Below are 19,044 nucleotides of genomic sequence, written 5' to 3' on the forward strand. Positions count from 1 at the left end.
TGAAAGTTTAGAGAACCGTTCTAAAAGGGATATTCTACCCCTAGTAGCCCAAAACCAGGACCTGTAACTTAAGCATTAGAGAATTGTTACCTATGCTTTGGGCCTGCAATTCCTGTTCTTGTTTGAAGTGCTATTTTCTCTATTAGGTCTCACTGCCCTCTAGTGAGAAACACCATTATCAGGCCTACTTTGAGTGTGCAGTCATGTTACATGAACATCCACATTGAAAGAGACTAATCCAGTCACTTTAACAGCAGAAGAGTTTATTTATCCTATTAAGTACAGGAAATTACAAACAGCTTAACTTACAGGCACAGGTTAAACAAGCCATGTAAAGCATTTTTTACTGAACTGTAAAGAGTCAGGGCCCTAAGAATCCAAAGACAGTTGTCAGAACAGTTCATATTGAAGTCTGAGCTTATTTATCTTAAGCTCAGATGTTGCTTGTGTATACTGGAGGTGGAAGTAGTGTTGCAGACCTGTTTAGATTGGCCAGACCAGCTGCATTTAACAAGCACTGAAGCAAGGAAAGATTTAGAGACTGCATTTACTGATGTGCTATTAGATTGCCTTCCTTCAACTCCCTCTTCAGCATCTCAGGCAGACTTGCAGAGAGCCACAGCAGAAAAGCGAACTTCTCCTCTCTCACGTTCTGTGAACTGTCTGCAGATCTTGGCAGAACCCTTAGAGAGACAAGTTCTTATTTAGTACTCATAGGCTGTGCTATAGTCTCCAAAAAGTTAATCATAAAAGCACCTGACAATCTGTGTGCCATCCTTGTTAAACCAAGGGTATTTGTTGCTAGAGAGTTTTGAACCTAGCCCTGTAGCATCTGCTTACTATGCTACCAAGCAGCTAATGATACAGTTTGAGGTTTTTCAAACCAAGTGACTACAATTGGTCTGCTAGCACAGCAATTGGCTCAATAAGGCATGCTGCAGAGATGCAGCTTTAGAATCCCCCAGGTCTATAGACACTATGAACTCATAACTGAAGTAAGTGAGCCTACCTTCAATAGCAAGTCATCTGAACTTTTGCCATGATTTACAGGGAATGGCATGCGTCCATCTATAGAGAAACAACCTCATTAAAAAAGCCAACTGTGCTGTCAAGTAATGTTAGTTCTATGCTGTCTAATTTTGGTGTTTGTAGATAGTTGTTTCCTGAGCTCATACCTCCTAATCATTCAGGAGCTATTATAGTAGAGCAAGACTCCGTACTGGTAAGGTCAGTCAAGTGTGGCCACAGCATGGAATTGAATAGGGCAAATTATCCTAGAGCAGGATTTTAACAATTTTTTTTGTGGCCTTGGAGTATGGTCTTGCTGGTGGCCATGCTGACAATTTTTCCTAAAATAATTAACTTTAGGAAAAACAAATATGCACATACAGAATCTGAAAAACCTATATAAATTGCAATGATTTGGACATGTGTATTAAAAAAGGTAGTGGTCTATTCTTTAGTGGACCTAAAGAGAATAGAAACAAATAAGGTGCTTTGCATGTTCTTGTCTTAGTTGTTTAAAAAATTTTGAACAGCTTGCTAGATATTAAGTCTGCTACAAAAAGTTTTATTTGTTAACATCATTTTTCACAGCAGACTTGGACTTGCCTGGGACAAGAATAAGCCCTGGATGGGGAGGTGGGCAGGGAAGCTGCTGGCCTAGGGACAATGGCATGGGTGGTGAGCCTGAAGCCTGTTCCCCTACCCCCAGAAAGTGGGGAATTCAACAGCTGCCTGCACCTCCAACATTTGTCTCTGGAGGGGGCTGGTCCCAACCCCTGCTAGTGACTCTAGGCAAGGGGCCACTGCTTCCCTCCCTTAGTCACAGCCCAGGAGGCTGTGGCTGCAAGAAAAGCCTCCAGTGCTCACATTTGAGAAGTGCTGTGGCCTAGAGAGCCTGAAACATTGAGAGGTCTAGTCCTTTGGGAGGGAAAACAGAAAGGGCAGCTTGCAGATACTAGTTTCAGGATATTTTCCAGTCAGAATGGGTTGCACAGGGATTCACCTAGTAAGCAATTAAGAGGCCCATGTGTTGATTACAAACAAACTTAAATAGCTACCTAGTACTCCAAATACAGATCTATATAACCCTACCCAATTCATAGAGATGTCCATCCACATTAACAAACAGAATAAAATGGAAGTTCACTTTATCCTCCTCTACCTGGAGAGAGAAGACAAAAATCAGTAAGACAGCTGTATCTAATAGCAACCTAAGCCATGGGCTCCAGTTCGTTGGAGAATCTGGATCCTGTTCTGCATTTGTGAAATACAAGATTTTTAATACCCTGATGTAACTAACAAGTTTTATAGATAGGGAATAGGAAACAGGAGATACACAAGTCATCTGAAATTCACAGAACATGCTAGTAGCCTAAGTCAGCAATAGGACTAAGGCTCTCAGCTCCTCTCATACTTGCTCTAATAGAAGGATGGCAGTTTTTGTCATCAAAATCAGACAGAGGAAGTAACTTAGTCTAAGACCCATTTTAAAAAGGGACTTGGGCAATTAGGAGCTTTTGAAAGTTTTACTCAGACTTGTGAGAGGAGTTCTGTTACTTCCCCATTTGCCTTTTTTAAATAAAAGGAATGGTATAATGCAGGGGTGGCCAACTTGAGCCCAAGAAGGAGCCAGAATTTACCAATTGCTAAAGAGCCACAGTAATGTGTCAGCAGCCCCACATCCGCTACCCCCACCCAGCACCTCCTGCCCACTGGCAGCCCTGCCAATCAGGGCCTCCCTCTCCCTCCTGCAGTCAGCTGTTTTGCAGTGGGCAGGAGGCTCTGGTGGAAAGGGGGAGGAACAAGGGCATGGCATGCTCAGGGGAAGGGGTAGAGTGGTGGAGGGACCTGGGGCAGAGCAGGGGTTGAGCAGTGAGCACCCCACAGCACATTGGAAAGTTATCATCTGTAGCTCCAGCCTTGGATTCATATTAACTTCTGAAGAGCTGCATGTGGTTCTAAAACTGCAGGTTGGCCACCCTGGTGTAATGCAACACTGGATCATGGGCTTGCTCCAGCTTGACAAAGAATCTCCCTCTTTCCCCATCAATTAGCTGTATTTATGTAGCGATACAGCAATCTAGCCCCTACCATCATCATAAACTAAGTCTCCTGTGCAAAGCTTACTTGACATTGGCCTTCTTGGGCAACAGCATTATGGACTTCCTGAATAGCCTGAAGAGAAAATAGATACAGATTAATGAACCCCAAATGTTAACTGCAGTAAAAAACCTTTCCCGTCCAGTAATTCTCATACCTTGTTATTTTCAAGGTGTTTTGCTCTCTCTTCAGGAGAGAGATCAGCTGTTTCCTTGAGAAACTTCTTAAGGGCTGATCCATCATCTGTGCAAGAGTTTGCCATGGTTAGACAATGAATGTGTTCATATATAGGTTATGGGTGAGTCCAACTCAAGCTAGGCTAGTTTACAGATATCAATATACATACTACAGGATGTTACACAATGTATCTAGGCTGCCCAGTACACTCATGCTATCCTCAGTACTTACTGAAGTATTGCAACAGGACCTAAAATTGGTCATGGCTATGGAATGACAGGCACTATATGCCATCAGATGCAGTAGTCTCTGGTAAGTTATTGAGCACCATTTGGAATGTTAGCCCTAAACACTTGGTGGTTTTCTACTCCCTCCCCCTGCCTCACAAAAGGCCTTCCAGATTAATTCTGGACTGAACAGTTAAAGTGTTTATTCTAATTCCCAGTTTGATGCTACTGAGGGTTAGGCTATGTTTGATGCTCCTACTTCATGAAGGAAAGAAAAATGTTGTGTAGCTGCTAGCATCCCAGTAGACCATATTGTCTTTAAAGGAGACAATTTCTCCCTGTACTTTAACTGAGAAGTCTGGTGCATGAGCCTGTTTACAATTCAGCTGCTTGGTTGTGTAACTTCTCAGATACCATGAGTTGAAGGGTGTTAACTTGAAACCCAACAGAAGTAGCTCCATCAATTTGAAAGAGTGTTATTTTACAGTCACTTTCCTGACTAATTTCCACTCTGAGCAGGAGTGAATGAGTAGGTATTCTAGTTATTAGCCATGCCAGGTTTTCCTGAAATAAGTAGTGGGTGCCACCCTACCATACTGGGTATCCCAACAGTTTATCGTTCTAAGTCAATAGCTAAACTAAGCACCCTTTTGTTAGGGAGCCTCAGTGCTTTTGAGGTGCCAGCGAAGGTATATTTCATTGCTCACATGATAAATCTCTAGAGATATTCAAGTAACTTGACAAACTTATTACTAGTGTCAAACACACATTTTCTATATGGAGAAATTCCCATCCATTGATACACGTAAATCCAGGGAAAATGGTATTCTTATGCAAAGTAGATCCAAAAGAAATTGGATTACCTCCCTTTAGATCAGATCTCCTGGCACTTCAGGTGCCAAGAGTCTGACCTGATGTACAAAATACACTACTGTCCAACCTCAGGGACTGGATATTCCCCTTCTGTTACTCAAGGAGCAGTGGGTATAGGTCACTCAAGTATGGGCAGATACCATAAGCCATTGCCAGTTTAAGTTTCTTGTAGTGAAATGTTCAGGGAAAGGCTTTCTAGTCAGATCTCATCCTCTCAAACCTAGTCTTAGCAATAGAATAAGATAAGTAGCTAGTGTACGATCTCTTTAGCTACAGTGGGTCTGGAGTATCCACAGCAGTGAGTGGCCTAATGAGGAAAGTTCCCTTTTAAAGCTCTTAGGGGAAAATGGCTCAATAGCCATACTCACCAAATACAAATTTCTCTTGGTTATTAGCAACTGCATGTATCAGGCCAATTGTCCCACAGGAATTGCCAACCGTCTGTTTCAAAAAATAGACTTTGGAACTAACTTCTTGTCCCTTTAATTCTTCAATCTGTTTTTTCCTGAAGTTTTCATGCTGCAAACATGCAAGTACATCAATGGTTTGTAATTTTCTAGACATCTTAAAATCCTTTACAGAGTCTAACAGGCCTAACAGGGAAGTCAGCTGTGGAAGATTAGAAAGCAGAGGGGAAGTTAACCAGAAAGCCATCCTTTTTGGAACAAAGGTACATGATTTTACTTCCACTAGGATGACATCAGTCTAGGACTGCACAAAGTTGTAGTATGGAACTCCACCTGATAGCTCAGAGTAAAGGGCTATCAGCTATACAAAAGTTGGCTTGAGAAATCCACTTCCAAGGACTCATTACTGTCCAATCCACTCAAGAGCTTGCTCAATTGGAGCCAGATTTGTGTCACTGGCTTCTCTAATAGCCATATTTCATGTATTTGGAGACAAGACTTGTGAGAGTGGTTGCTCCTACAAGGAATGGTTATATCTGCTGCCTCTATTCCTCACCCTCAAGATACATTTAGCTTCAGCTGAGCCAGAAGCATCAGAATGCCTCCCCCACACTCCCAGTAGTTTCAGCTCATTTGCCATTAAAGAGCATAAAGTTTGTCTAGACCAGAGGTGGGCAAACTACAACTCATGGGCCACATCTGGCCCATGGGACTGTCCTGCCTTGCCCTTGAGACCCCAGCCCAGGAGGCGAGCCCCCAGCCCCTCCCCTCTGTCCCCCACTACAGCCTCAGCTCGCTGTGCTGCCAGTGTGCTGGGCAGCACGGTTGCAAGTTCCTGCTGGGCCATGTGGCAGTACAGCTGCCACCATGCTGCTCAGAGCAGAATGTCTAAGGGGCAGTCAGGGAACTGGGGGGTGGGGCAGTCAAGGGACAAAGCAGGTGGAGAGAAATGGGAGGGGGCAGGAGCCAGGCTGTTTGGGGAGGCCCAGCCTTCCCTCTCCAGCCCTCCATACAGTTTTGGAACCCTGATGTGGCCCTCAGGCCAAAAAGTTTGTCCACCCTGGTCTAGACAATTCTTCTGTGACTGTCATTCTAGTAAATTTGAGGTTTTAACTGTGCATCTAAGATTAGAGCCTCTAGTCAAGTATGACTTCATATTAGAATTCCTGACAGTGAGCAGCCCCTTTTACTGCCAACTTAGACAACAGCAAAGTGCTAATACAATCACTGTTACAATATTTGACTTATTGCCTCAAAGCTTACAACAAGTAGTACTGTTTCAGTAGATCTAAAAGCTATCATCCCTTGAAGAAACTCTAGACTGTCTAATTAGACAGTCATGTGGTCAAGCAGATTACAGGTCCTCTGAGGAAGCCCCACTGACAGCAAGATACCACTGGAGTCCAGTACTTTCACAGATGGAGTTGGGGAAATGAATTAATACTAAGTGAAATAAGTTACTGGTGTTGTTTTCAGTTTACTATGTAAATGACGACACCTCCCCCCCAATTCAGATCTTGTCATGAAGAATGCATAGACAATGAATTAGTTCTTAATGTATCTAATACACAGACGCAGGTCACAAATTTGACCATCAGGTCTTGGAACTTCTATTTCCTGACTGAGAATTTTACAGTAAATGATTTGGTTCAGTTGCATCACCTGCCAGATAGTGCTGCCATCTTAGTTTTAGATTAGGGAGAGAGCTAGAGACAGCATTCTCTTCTGCAAGTCTGAGTGGGTCTGCCTTGTCAAGTTAGTATTTGGGTTGGAGAAACCTGCTTCTGCAGATTTAAGGGAGGGTCAATCTAAAGAATTTCCAGATAAGAAAACCCACAGAAGAATAGGTATTTTAACATTCTGGCCTTTGCAGAAAGTATCCATTAATTGCAATGCACATTTAGGGGTCAGCATTTTGTTAGTTCACTACACATCACAGTGAGACACTCCTAGGGTGGGCCACCTGCTTGTGCCAGGCAGCATACGTATCCCATGACATCATACAAGGGAAGGGGACCAGTGGTGTTTCTGTTTAGTATCACCTATATAGTAGGTTTAATCTCAGCTATGGAAAGAAAAACAAAGGTCCCTGCTGATTCAGCAGGCTGTCTCCCCTGCACAGGGATAGCACTGCACAGGGCCTGCCAGCTGCTGCCCCTCCTGCATCCCAGGGACCTACCTGGGCAGTGAGGGGAAAGAGCAGGAGCAGGGCACAGGCCGGGGTGGGCACTGAGCTCAGCAAGTCTTCCTCAAACCCCAGCACATCCACAAAGCGCCAGCCAGGGGCAACTCCCAGCCGGGACAGCACCTGCAGGGAGAGAGCAAGACGCAGGGGGGGTGCCCAGCCCGCTGGGTTCTCATCAGGGAAGGGCGGAGGGGTAACCAGGAGCCCCCCAGCCCAGGGACGCACCCCCCCCCCCGCCCGCACAGCCACAAGGGAGCCCAGCCGCGTCGGCAGGCCCCGCGCGGGAGGGGGGGGGGGGGAGGGAGGCCGCCCCTCCCCCGCCTGTGACACAGCACAAACCGCGGGGCCGCAGCGCCACCTGCCGCCGGGCCCGGGCCCCGGCCCTGCACGTGGGGCGGACTCGGAGGCGGGCACCGCTCGACGGGGCGTCCGGCCCCACCCCGACTGCAACCCCCCCCCCCCCCCGCTTCCGTGGCGGCCCCGCAGCGCGCGCCGCGCCCAGCCCCCTGCAGAAGCGTGACGGGGCAGCCGCGCCCCGAGGCATCACGCTCCGGCCCCACCCCGGAGCCATTCCCGCCTGCTGCTCCTGCGGCCCGACAGCCCCTCCGGCGCCGGCCACTCACTTTGTTCAGCATCTGCAAGACAAAGCGGATGAGAGAGTGGGAGACCCCAGCCCCCCAGGTCTTCGCCCTGCCCCCTCCACCGACCCCACCCCAGCTCTTCGCCCAGCCCCCAGGACCCCCCATTCGCCCAGCTCCCCACTCACCCAAGGCCCCAGCGCTAGTTTCCCCCCCGATCTTCCCGGCAGCCCTAATCCAAACCCCCGGCGCGGCACCTGCTTACCTCGGGGTTAATCTCCATAGGCTGCCACTGCATGGTGCACGGCGGTGGCTACGACCCAGGCGCTAAAGCAGGAGACTCAATGGGACTGACAGCTCTGCAAAGCCAGGAGCTGCCTGCCCAGCACTATATACCGCCGGGCTGACTCACTCCGAGCCTCCGCAGGGGGGAGGAGGAGGAGCAGGGGCAAAACCAATCCAGGGGGAAACACTCGGCTGCTCATCGCTGTCCATTCCCCCCCCCCCAAGAAACAATGGTACTTCCCACCCCCCACCCACCGACCGCGCCAATGCGTTTCCCTGATGCGGTAATGGCAGGTTCATGGCGTGGGCTGTGTCTGGAGCGCGCAGCGGGACAGGGCTGGTCCCCAGGTCTCCTGATCCTCTGTGTGGCTGTTGCCGGGAGCAGGAGGAAAACACGTGGTGTTCAGCAAGAGCAACAGGGGAGCAGGCTTGCCAGGGGGGTGGTGTCAGAGAGGACTAGGGGGATGCTCATGCCATAGCTACCCCGGGTGTTGTTAGGCAGAGTGTGGGGTTATGGTGCACCATTATTCCTGAAGTATCATGGCTCAATGTATTACCGGTTAACTGCAGAAGTGTATTATGTTCTAGGCGAGCGCTGTGACGCAGCACTAGAAAAACACACGGAGAGAGGTTATCTTGCAATCACGTGAAGTCTGTATTTGACTAGTCCACAGCCTCCATTGTGTTGCTCACAATAGCAAGGTTAAAAAAGAACCCACCCACCCCCAACCAAATAGTGAATAAAAATCACGAAGAAAATACTTGAGAAAACAGCAGCTTCCAAATCCTGCCATCACTTCCTCCTCCCCCCCTTCCTCCTTTCCCTTGTGTGAAATTCTAGCTCTTTGCTGCTCTTGATGGGAATGGACAGATTAACCACTTCATTCCTTGCAGAGAGATCCAGAGTTATTCCTACATAATTTTAGAAATGCTAGGGTTCCCTGGTGTTGAGGAAGGTTTCCTAAATCCCATGTACTTTCCCTTCCTAACTCCCCCACTAAAAGGCTCCATGGGACTTTCTTCAATCTTACACTTCAATTTTTTCCTATTTTTCAAAAGAAAAATGGGCTTTATTGCTACTCCTCCCCACCTCAGTGCCTTGGCCACTGAAAGGTACCAAAGGGATGGCCAGACAGCTGGGTCAGCAGACATGACTCTTCCCTAACTGACAGCCTCTCCTGCTCCTCTTGCCCTGTAGTGCAGGTAAACATCGCTCTTCAAGTGCTGAGGAGAGTAGCAACAATGGTTTCATGAACTCCAACAGGTAGAAATTAATGGTTTATACTGTTTGAAAGCTGGCAGTACAGCACAAGATTTCAGATAGAGCACAACATTGGTTTTAGCTCTAGCAGCTTGCCATATTAACAGCCATTCAAATCAGGTCACAAGCAGGATTGGCACACCAGTCAATTGACCAGTCTCAAAGAACATCAACTGATAGCCTATTATTTGTCCATGGTAAAATATTGTCAAACATTCCAGCAAAAATGCTGTGATATAGGCGGTGACCTATCTTTTTATTGCATCATGGCAACATCCTTTAATTTTTTTAGCAATTCATTTAATTGTGTTTTGCATATTTCTGAGTTAACTCAGTTAAGTAACTTATTTTTTGTAATTAGGTGTAAGAATCTATCTAAGACTAAGCCTATTGGAGACCATAAAGTCTTACTTTTTTTTTTACTCTGCTGTTACCGTTCTAATAAATTAGGGCTTTAAAATATTTTACCATTTTTGACATTATTTGACCACTCAGTTCACCAATTATTTTTGGACTGGTCAAATACCCAACCCTAGTCACAACTGAAGTAGTAGGGAAAAGATACAGTGACAATCAGAATTATGCAACGTATATAGAATTGCAATGGGCGTCTAGCCCACACAGGCAATGAAAGGGTTAAGATGGGACTAGGAGGCCACTTATACTACCTGGCTGCACCTGGAGCTTAATTATAGATAGTGATATAATTAAGCTTGGCTTAATTATAGATAGTGATAGTGAAGAAAGGAAGTTCAGAGTAGGAAGAAGGTTGTAAAGAGAATGGTATAGGTTCTCTAGTTCCTTTCTTGGTAGTGGAGAACAAAGGTGCTTCAGCAGGGAGATTAAACTGGTGGTTGGGGAGAGGATAACTGGGATGAAGGAGACCTGAGAGGGCCAATTTACAGGCAGATAACCTTGGAGGAAGATTGGCATTGAGGATCCAGGCTAAGACCAAGACTTTAAGGAGATAACCCCTGAGAGTCAGTGCTTGGCGGAATAATAGAAAGCTGGGGAGCACCCAAGATGGATTAAAAGTTCAAGTGGGGGAAGGAGCAGATGTTGCTTTTGGTGGGTTTTGTTTGGCTGACAGACTCCAGGGAGAAGTGTTGGGGTTATTTTCCTGACAGTAGAGTGGAATAGAGGAGGAGCCCTGGAGGGGTGGAAGATGTCTGATTAACAAGTTGTGTCACATGGGGCACTGTCTGGGACACCAATATCCCATGAGAGAGACTTCAAAGTGACCTGAGTCATGAGAAGAGGCAGACCACTGCAGGGCCAGACTGGCTGTTACCAAGGGACAATGGCGAATGAGAGCTGGCTATGCCATGCCCAGCCATGAGAGGGCGTACCAGTGGTAAGTCTGTTTCTACAGGAATATTGCTATGTCTTATTATGTCAGCGTAAAAGCAGGGATGGTATATACTGCAATACATCATTAGAGAGCTGGTAAATAGTAGTGCTGTATTGTCTATTTCTCTTGTTTCACAATACATCAGGTTTTTCACATAATCACTGATCCCTGAAACCAGACTAAAAACAGGTCATCTGCTAGACAAGATCTCTCAGTATTGCTAGAATCCTTGGCCAACCTATTCACATGTCTTTAGGATTAGCTCTGCATCCACTGGGAGGTACAGACACAGCAAACAATTAGAACACACAGACAAATAAGTTGCTTTTTGCTCACAATATACTCATAGGGTGAGATTTAGTGCAGCCCCTTTAGAGGAAGGTACAGCACAGATCTTGCAACCCATGGGAGGAAGAGTGAACCTGTCCCTAAACCACCTTTGCACCCTCTTGTTTCTGGGTTGTTTGAGGGCTGGATAAGTCCTTGGTGTATCTTTAGGTCTGCTTCTGGGCAGAAGTACTTTGTAGAATGCCTGTAGTACTACAGGCCTGTGTCGTCTCCTCTGCGCTCCAGCTCTACTCTAGTGCATTCACTGTGTCAGGGCTTTTGAGGAGCTTGCATCAATCTGGCCAGCTGAAGGGCTCTTAGTCTTTGTATGCCAGTGAAGCAGCACACAGGGGGTTTTCAGGAATGGAAAAACCTCACCCATAGTCTCTCTAAAAGGTGATCTGCCATGTCTATGAGCATGGTAATTTCAAAACACAATAAAAATTCTCTTCTCTTGCTATAAATAATTCTGCCCCCAGGAAACAATGCAAAATTGTATACATAAATCAACATCTTCACTAAGAGGAAGCCTATGTATAGGCCCCGGAGCTGGGGACGCCACCTGTCCCATGGCCCAATCACTTTTTGGCTTGAACAAATTTGAGTGCTGTTGCAATTTGGCGCAGTGGGTTGCAGCACCACTGTAGCTGTAGTGGACGCAGCTCCTGTGTGCAGCATGCCACTTGCTAGGCCCTCAGCTGCGGGCTGCTGAAATCATGGTGGCTCCTCTCAGCGCCAAGGATCTGCTAGGAAACATGATGGAATCCTCACCTGGGGACGAGGCTCACCAACAGGGAGGGCTAAGGTAAGGGGAGACAGTGGCTGCTGGGAAGGGATGGTAATGGGTCTCTCTCAAGAGCTGAGCCTCCTGGAAGGGAGTGGGTGTAGGGTTCATGAGCCGGAAGATGAGGGTGCCTGAGTGGGGAAGTGGACAGTCAGGCAGGGGGTGTGGTGGCAGCATGGGTGGGGGCCACAGTGCTATGGCTCCCCCTCAACCACCTTCATATGGTGCGCTGCAGCTTCTTCTGTGTAACACTTCTCTTTGGTCCAGGTGGATATACATATAAAATGTGACCTGAGACATTTTATCTTGTTCAAATGAAGGGACACGCTGGAGAATTACTGTTGAAACCCATGTATTTTCTATGAATTAGGGTGCTGTCTGCTCTGCCTCTGATCATTCTAGGGATAGGGTATGTACTTAGCTGTCTAAACCAGGAAAAGTGTACATCTTGCCTTCAGAAGACTCATTGCTGATTCCAGAAAGCAAAGGAAATATAATCCGGTGACAGATTTCTGTCACCCTAAATATAGGGTAAATTGATAACTCATTCCTCCTTCTCCCCTTTCCATTTTAAGGCTTACATGAGAACGGACAAGGACTGTAATTAAGGCTTGCTTCTGAGCTTGGAGGATCTCTTATTAACTGAAGCATCTAGCAGAAAGAAGCTGGTGCAGTAGGTAGTCTTCAAATGTCCAGCAGCTTGAAAAAGGAGATTGGCATTATGTTAATGCAAGATCAAAGCACATGAATACTGCAAGAGTGAAGCTTCAGTTTGGGGTATTTGTTGTAAGCTTCTGGGGAATTCCATGGGACTGCCAGAAAGAAGACTACTCACCTGAGCAAGAATGAAGGTCATAGGTATGTGGCACACGTGAAAGCAAACAAATTGGCTTATTTGAAACAAGATAAGCTACTAACATTTAGTAGCTAACATTTGATATGGTTTTTAATGACACTTTTGACATTATGGTGTCACACTGCTGATAAGATTTTGTTGCTTTCTTTGAATTATCCAAGCATGGAGGAGGAGGGGGTTAGGGTTAGGGTTCTGAAATAACAAAGTTAAGGGTCTGAAATTGCGTCCTGGACATGATAAAGGTAGCTGCTTTTATCTTTGATGTAATCTGTGACTTAATTACAGTTGATAAGTACCTACATGGGGAACAAATATTTGTTATTTGGATTTTCAGTCTAACAGAGAACACAATCCAATGGCTAGAAGCTGAAGCTAGACACAGTCAGACTGGAAATAAGGCATCTATTTTTAACAATGAGGGTAACTAATCCTTGGAACAATTTACCAAGGGTCATGGTGGATTCTCCATCATTGACCTTTCCAAAATCAAGATTTGGATGTTTTTCTAAAAGATCTTCTCTAGGAATTATTCTGGAGAAGTTCTGAGGCCTGTGTTATACAGGAGGGCGGAGTAAATTATCACAATGGTCCCTTCTGGCCTTGGAATCTAAGACCTATTTGCTGCAATTTTACCTCATGGAAGGCAGATACTTTAAAAAAAATCACAATTGGAAAAAAGAGGACAGAAGATCATAAGATTTTTATAGCCAGAGTTCAAATACTGCTCAAGGAACTTTGCTGTAAGTGAGTGAGACCAAGATGAGTGAGACCACTTCATGAAGGTAGGGCTGCCAACTTTCTAATTCCAGAAAACTGAACATCCTTGCCCTTCCCGCTGCCTGCCCCTTCCTTGAGGCCCTTCCCGCTGCCTGCCCCTTCCTTGAGGCCCCACCCCTGCCCGACCCTTTCCCAAGGCCCTGCCCCTGGTTACTCCATTTCCCCCTCCCTCCTTCACTTGTTCTTCCCAACCCTTGCTCACATGCTCATTTTCACTGTAAGGCCCAAAAAGGCATATTTATTGTTTTGACAGATGTATTGTGCTAAGTTCAGGTTTTATTTTTTACAGGACGCTAGAGCTGGCAGCAAAATAGTCAAAAAGGGTAATTTTTAAAAAAATGAAATTTCACAAAGGTTTTCATGATTCTTTCCCTCCCCTCTTCCCATTTTTCATAACCAGTGTTTTTTGTTCACTAAAGTTATTGTAATTTTATGTGTGGAATTAGGATCACACATTATCACAGCTGCAATGGGTCCATTAAAGGCCCACTCCTGAAGCCCAAATACAAATCTATAGAGCATAACCACAGAAATTATACCTACATGCAGATACACATGTTTATTCATGTGTACACATCTAGCATTCACTAACACACATACTTCCACATTATTTACTATTACAATTGTTGTTTAGTGCCTAGAGACCCCAACTAAGATCAGGGCTCCAGGGTGGTAGGGACTGGACATACACATAAAAAGAGAGAGTCTGCAACAAAGAGTTTATAATGTAGCTAGACAAAGGTGGGGAGAAATGTATGATACATTGGCTCATCTGCGATTACTAGTCAACAACATTCACTTTTTAAGAAATAACACATTCTTTTAGAGTTCCCTTCTCTTTTAAAAACTTGTTATGAAATGAATACATACATATTTTATGTCATCAATTTTTTTGTGCACAAGCCAGCAAAAGGAATAAAAGTCAAAGAGTTGGGCTGCAAATTTTATTCACACAGGTATACACACGTGCGGCAATACACGCACCTCCCTACACAAAAACACAGTCTCTTACACACATACAGTGCATGCACACGCTTGCCTACACAGAGACACTTTTTCATATACTTTTCCAGGGGCTGCCTAAACCACCCAGCTGGGAAGGGAGGAGGGTGGACTGGAGGGGAAAAGATGGGGGTGGAGGGATATATGGGGAGGCAGAAGTCTACAGGTGCATGAGGATGTGGGGGGGCACAGGTGTGTATAGGGACATAATGGGAAGCCAGCAGTGTGTGGAGGTGAATGGGATGCAGGGGGGTGAGGGACATGGGGGTGGCAGCTCTGGGAGGTGGAGAGGATGGGTGGGAGAGTGCTATAAGAGGTACAGGGCTGGGATGGGTAAGTGTGGGGGATGGGGAGGGGAGGGATGCAGTGATGCGGGATGAGGGTGCAGGAGGGGTGAGGGATGCAGTGAGGGGCATGGGGGTGCAGCCCCCATTCCCAGCACTCTAAGATGGGGATACAAATATCTCCAACTCCTGGGTGCTGGCAATGGGGCAACAGACCGCGGTTCACCACAGGGCACGCGCTGCAGCTTGAGCCCAGCCACGCAAGGAGAAGGAGGCCGGGCAACAGTGGGAGAGGCACATGCCACGTGACCCCCTCAACAGCCACCTGCTGAGCGCTCAAGTGGCGCTAGTTCTTCCCCTGTCCTGACCCAGCTAATGGGAGCTGCGCCTGAGGGCAGGGTGCGTGGCAGCACGCAGACATCCCCCTCCCCCGGCAGCTCCTAAGGCTAGGAGCCAGACATGGTGGCTGCTTCCCAACCCAGGAGCCACACAGTCCGCGGCGTGGCGGCTAGCAGGGAGCCTGCCAGCCCTGTGCTGAGCCGCACAAAGTGGACATTCAGCGGCTCAGTCAGCGGTGCTGACCGGAGCCACCAGGATCCCTTTTGGACCAGGTGTTCCAGTCCAAAACCAGACACCTGATCACCCTACATGAAGGAGAAACAGATCTTCCTTCAGAGGAAAACGTTGTCTCCACAAGAAAACTGAATTGTAGCAAAATATTGAGTAGAAAAATATATTTATTTTAAGAAACTTGGGACAAAGTCAACCCTGGTCTAACTCCAATGATTTCAATTTCAGGATTGATATCTTGTATCAGTAAACCAAAAAGATATGAACAAGTTAGTGAGTCATTAGCATTTCCAGATGGTGAAGATCCATCTCTTCAAAAACATACCCAGGAATAGATTGATTACACCAAAAAATCCTGTCAGTCTGGCAGGGAGAGAGGCACAAAGCCACTCTCAAAATGTCTTTTTTAATCAATAAATTATCTTCTTCTGTAGGAAGATGTGCAAAATGTCATTCTGGACCTGATCTATCTAGCCCACGATCCTGTCACTATAATGCCATCAGATGCTTCAGAGGAAAGTAAAAACATTGTATAATGAAAGCAAACAATTGTGCAAGTGAAGTGATGGGTTAACTTTCTTCCTGACGGTAATCAGTGACTAGTTTATGCCCTGAAGCATGAGGATTTGTGGCATTATAATTACTATCATAGATACAGTAGTTTAACTGCTGCTTCTGCCTTTATGCATGTACTGGGAATGTCTGAACCTCTTCTAGATCTTACCAAACAATTTGCCTCCGTGATATACTCTGGCAATGCATAATTTTATAAGTCTGTGGACCTCAAAGAAATATTTCCTTTTATCAGTTTTATATTTGTTGCCATTTAATTTCCTGTGGCTTCCTTTGTTCATGTCTTTAATTTCTCACATAGAAGAGCCCCACCTCCCACAACATACCTCTAATATTTGTTACCAATCTGTGGACCTCTTCTATTTCTTCTATGGGTTTTTTTGAGAAAAGTGTGAAAGGCTACAGAGGAGAGGATGTAGCAATTTCCAGCAAGCAGGAAGTTGATTCCCTGTTTAGACCTTATCTTGCTGGTACAATAAATAAACAAATGGAGCAGGGAATGAAGGCCCAGTCAGACTCTTAGTTCAATTAAAGTCAAAAAGTGATCAGCACTTCTGAAAATCGGGCCCTATAAGAACAGCAACTTGGCAAGGAGAAGGTAGACATTTGTTTGCTATGGGACAATGCTCTGTTCCAACTTAGTGCCAGATCTGCTATAGTTAAGACTGAATGTCACTTACTTGGATTGTCTTGGAATTTGCTGTGTCTCATGGGAGAGCAGGGTAGGTATATACAACTGTTTTTCTTATTGTAACCAATGTATGTTTAGGTCCTGATCCTGCCATGAGCTCTACAGTAACTCCTCACTTAATGTTGTAGTTATGTTCCTGAAAAATGAGACTTTAAGTGAAACGATGTTGAGTGAATCCAATTTCCCCATAAGAATTAATGTAAATCACGGGGGTTAGGTTCCAGGGAAATTTTTTTTGGCCAGACAAAAGGCATTATATACATTTTAAACAATTTTAAATAGGCAATTTAATACAGGTATAAGTTTTAAACAATTTTAAATAAACAATTTAATACTACAATCATCACTGCTGAGTATGAAGTTTGGTTGAGGTGGTGGAGACATGGAGTCAGAGTGGAGGAGGGTGGATTGTCCTGCTCCTCTTGCTGTCTTACAAGCACAGGCACCGACTTTGCTGGGGGTAAGGGGCTCAACCCTCGGCCTGCCCACTCCACCCCTTCCCCCAAATTCCCACCCTTAACCCTCCTCTTCTCCCCCCCTCCACCTCCTCCTCCTTTACTCCGCAGGCCGCGTCCTCGCTCCTCCCCCGTCCCTTCTGCCTCCTGAATGCCGCAAACCAGCTGATTGCCGCAGGCAGGAGGCAGGGGGAGCAGTGGGAAGGTGCTGATCCACGGGGTCTGCCAGCAGGCGGGAGGTGCTGGGGAGGGGCATAGGGGAGCTGATAGGGGGGCTGCCAGCCGTGGACAAAGCAGGCAGCCAAACAATGTTATAGCGGAGCATTGCACAACTTTAAACGAGCACATTCTGTAATGGAGCAAGGACGTAAGAGCGAAACAGTGTTAAGCGAGAGGACATTAATTGGGGAGTTACTGTATGTGGGCAGACCAGTGATTTCCATAGGGCTCTAGGAAGGCCCCTGGGTCTGTGCAGAGCCCCAGAGAAGTCAGGTGTCCATCTGCACAGAGCTAATTTCAAGACAGGGGCCTTAGCAAGTTTTTCGTCCTTGAGTACATTCTTTACAATAAGAAACAGCTTTTTATAACTACCCTGCACTCCCATGAAGCAGAGTGAATTTCAAGACCACTCAAGTAAACGTGAATTTTAGAGCACCTAAAACAATCCATCTTTAACAGAAAACAAGGCTCAACCTAGCAAATAGAGCTGCTACTGAGCCATAATATAGAGAAGGGTGGGAGGCAGCGGAGGGGCACACACTCTGTGAAACAACCCACAGCAGAACAACACCCCCATCTTACCTTGAGCTTCCTTATTCCTGCTTAAGCCTCATGATTAGAGCCTTACCAAATTCACGGCCATGCAAAACGCATCATGGACCATGAAATCTGGTCTCCCCCCCCGTGAAATCTGGTCTTTTGTCTACTCTTACCCTATACTATACACATTTCACGGGAGAAGACCAGCATTTCTCAAACTAGGGGTCCCAATCCAAAAGGGGACCTGTGGGAGAGTCACAAGGTTATTGTAGGGGTTGCATTGCCACCTTTATTTCTACGCTGCTGTCAGAGCTGGGTGGCTAGAGAGTGGTGGATGCTGACTGGCTGCCCAGCTCTGAAGGCAGTGCTGCAGCCAGCAGCAGTGCAGAAGTAAAGGTGGCAATAGCATACCATACCATCCTTATTTCTGCCTTGCTGCCGTCAGAGCTGGGCTCCCAAACAGCAGTTGCAGAGCTTCCTACAGCCCGGGGGGGTTCCTGGAAGTGGGTATAAGTATGACCATCCCCTAGGAGTGGCCCCTACAGGGGAAGAGGAAGTCCCATCCCTCAATAGTTCAGCCAGGACGAGCAGCTGGACCCTGTTGTATGGTAGGATCCCTTGGCCAGGGTATCCCCAGCCCGGCCCCTCCTCAGCTCCAGGCCCAGCACCCTGGCACTCACGGGTTAAAGGGTCCTTGGGCTGGCCGGGGGAGGGGGGGGGTTGGAGGAGAGAGGATGGGGAGGGAAAGATGGCAAGGACGAGAGCAGGGTGGGGGTCAGAGGCGGCAGTGAAGGGGTGTGTGGGGTAGGTGGGGATGCAAGGGGAGGCAGGCTACAGGTGCATGAGGATGTGGGGGTGGCACGGGGTGTATAGGGACATAATGGGAGTGCAGCAGTAAATAGAGGTGAATGGGGTGTGGGAGGTGAGGGACATGGGGGTGGCAACTCTGGGAGGTGGAGAGGATCGGTGGGAAAGCGCTGTAAGGGGTTCAGGGTTGGGATGGGATGAGCTCTGAAGGCAGCTCAGCCGCCAGCAACAGCGCAGAAGTAAGGGTGGCAATACCACGACTCCCCTACAATAGCCTTGTGACACCACCCCGCAAAAAAACCCCTGTCAGTTGAGACTCCCACGGTTATAACACCATGAAATTTCAGATTTAAGTATCTGAAACTGTGAAATTTACTATTTTTTAAATCCTGCAATTGTGAAATTGACCAAAATTGACCCTGAATTTGGTAGGGCCCTCTCATGATCTTTTTCCTCTGGAGAGGTATGTAATCGGTATAACCTGTTGCTGCTTCTGCTAGTGAAAATAATAAAATGTTTGCACAGGCAACATGATCCATTTTCACAAAATGTTTGCAAAGATACAAAGAAATTACTAAGACTGAATTGTAAAGGTCTATATGTGCATAAGGGGGGATGTCACTTCTCCATGTTTGTTTGGGTTAGTAAAGTGACTAGTGTTAGGGTTGGGGAGAGCAACAGGATAAATGGGGGAGAGGATATCAGCCCTC

General features: G+C 46.5%; 1 protein-coding gene across 2 annotated transcripts; it reads right to left on the minus strand.

Annotated features, from left to right (window-relative positions):
* Positions 1-246: 246 nt before the first annotated feature.
* On the minus strand, positions 247-7,989 carry UCHL1 (ubiquitin C-terminal hydrolase L1). 2 transcript variants are annotated; one of them, XM_073342184.1, is made up of 9 exons: positions 7,818-7,981; positions 7,598-7,609; positions 6,969-7,097; positions 4,751-4,901; positions 3,263-3,348; positions 3,133-3,180; positions 2,098-2,167; positions 1,010-1,068; positions 247-683 (listed from the first exon to the last, which is right to left on the minus strand). In XM_073342184.1, exons 1-9 carry the CDS (start codon positions 7,848-7,850, stop codon positions 597-599), a joined length of 675 nt encoding a protein of 224 aa, XP_073198285.1. In that variant the 5' UTR covers positions 7,851-7,981; the 3' UTR covers positions 247-596. The 2 variants fall into 2 exon arrangements, with proteins under 2 accessions (XP_073198285.1, XP_073198286.1); XM_073342185.1 differs by lacking the exon at positions 1,010-1,068 and having other exon boundaries at positions 7,818-7,989.
* Between the last annotated feature and the right edge of the window lie 11,055 nt (positions 7,990-19,044).

The sequence above is a fragment of the Lepidochelys kempii genome, chromosome 4, assembly GCF_965140265.1.
Source record: "Lepidochelys kempii isolate rLepKem1 chromosome 4, rLepKem1.hap2, whole genome shotgun sequence".
Taxonomy (NCBI): Eukaryota; Metazoa; Chordata; order Testudines; family Cheloniidae; genus Lepidochelys; species Lepidochelys kempii.

Excerpts from the sequence above, each read along its gene's own strand:
- UCHL1 (XM_073342184.1), bottom strand. The coding sequence starts at position 7,850 with ATGCAGTGGCAGCCTATGGAGATTAACCCCGAG. Across the intron at positions 1,069-2,097 it reads TGGACATCTCTATGAATTGG|ATGGACGCATGCCATTCCCT; the intron begins GTAGGGTTATAT and ends GTTTCTCTATAG. Across the intron at positions 684-1,009 it reads CAGATGACTTGCTATTGAAG|GGTTCTGCCAAGATCTGCAG; the intron begins GTAGGCTCACTT and ends TGTCTCTCTAAG.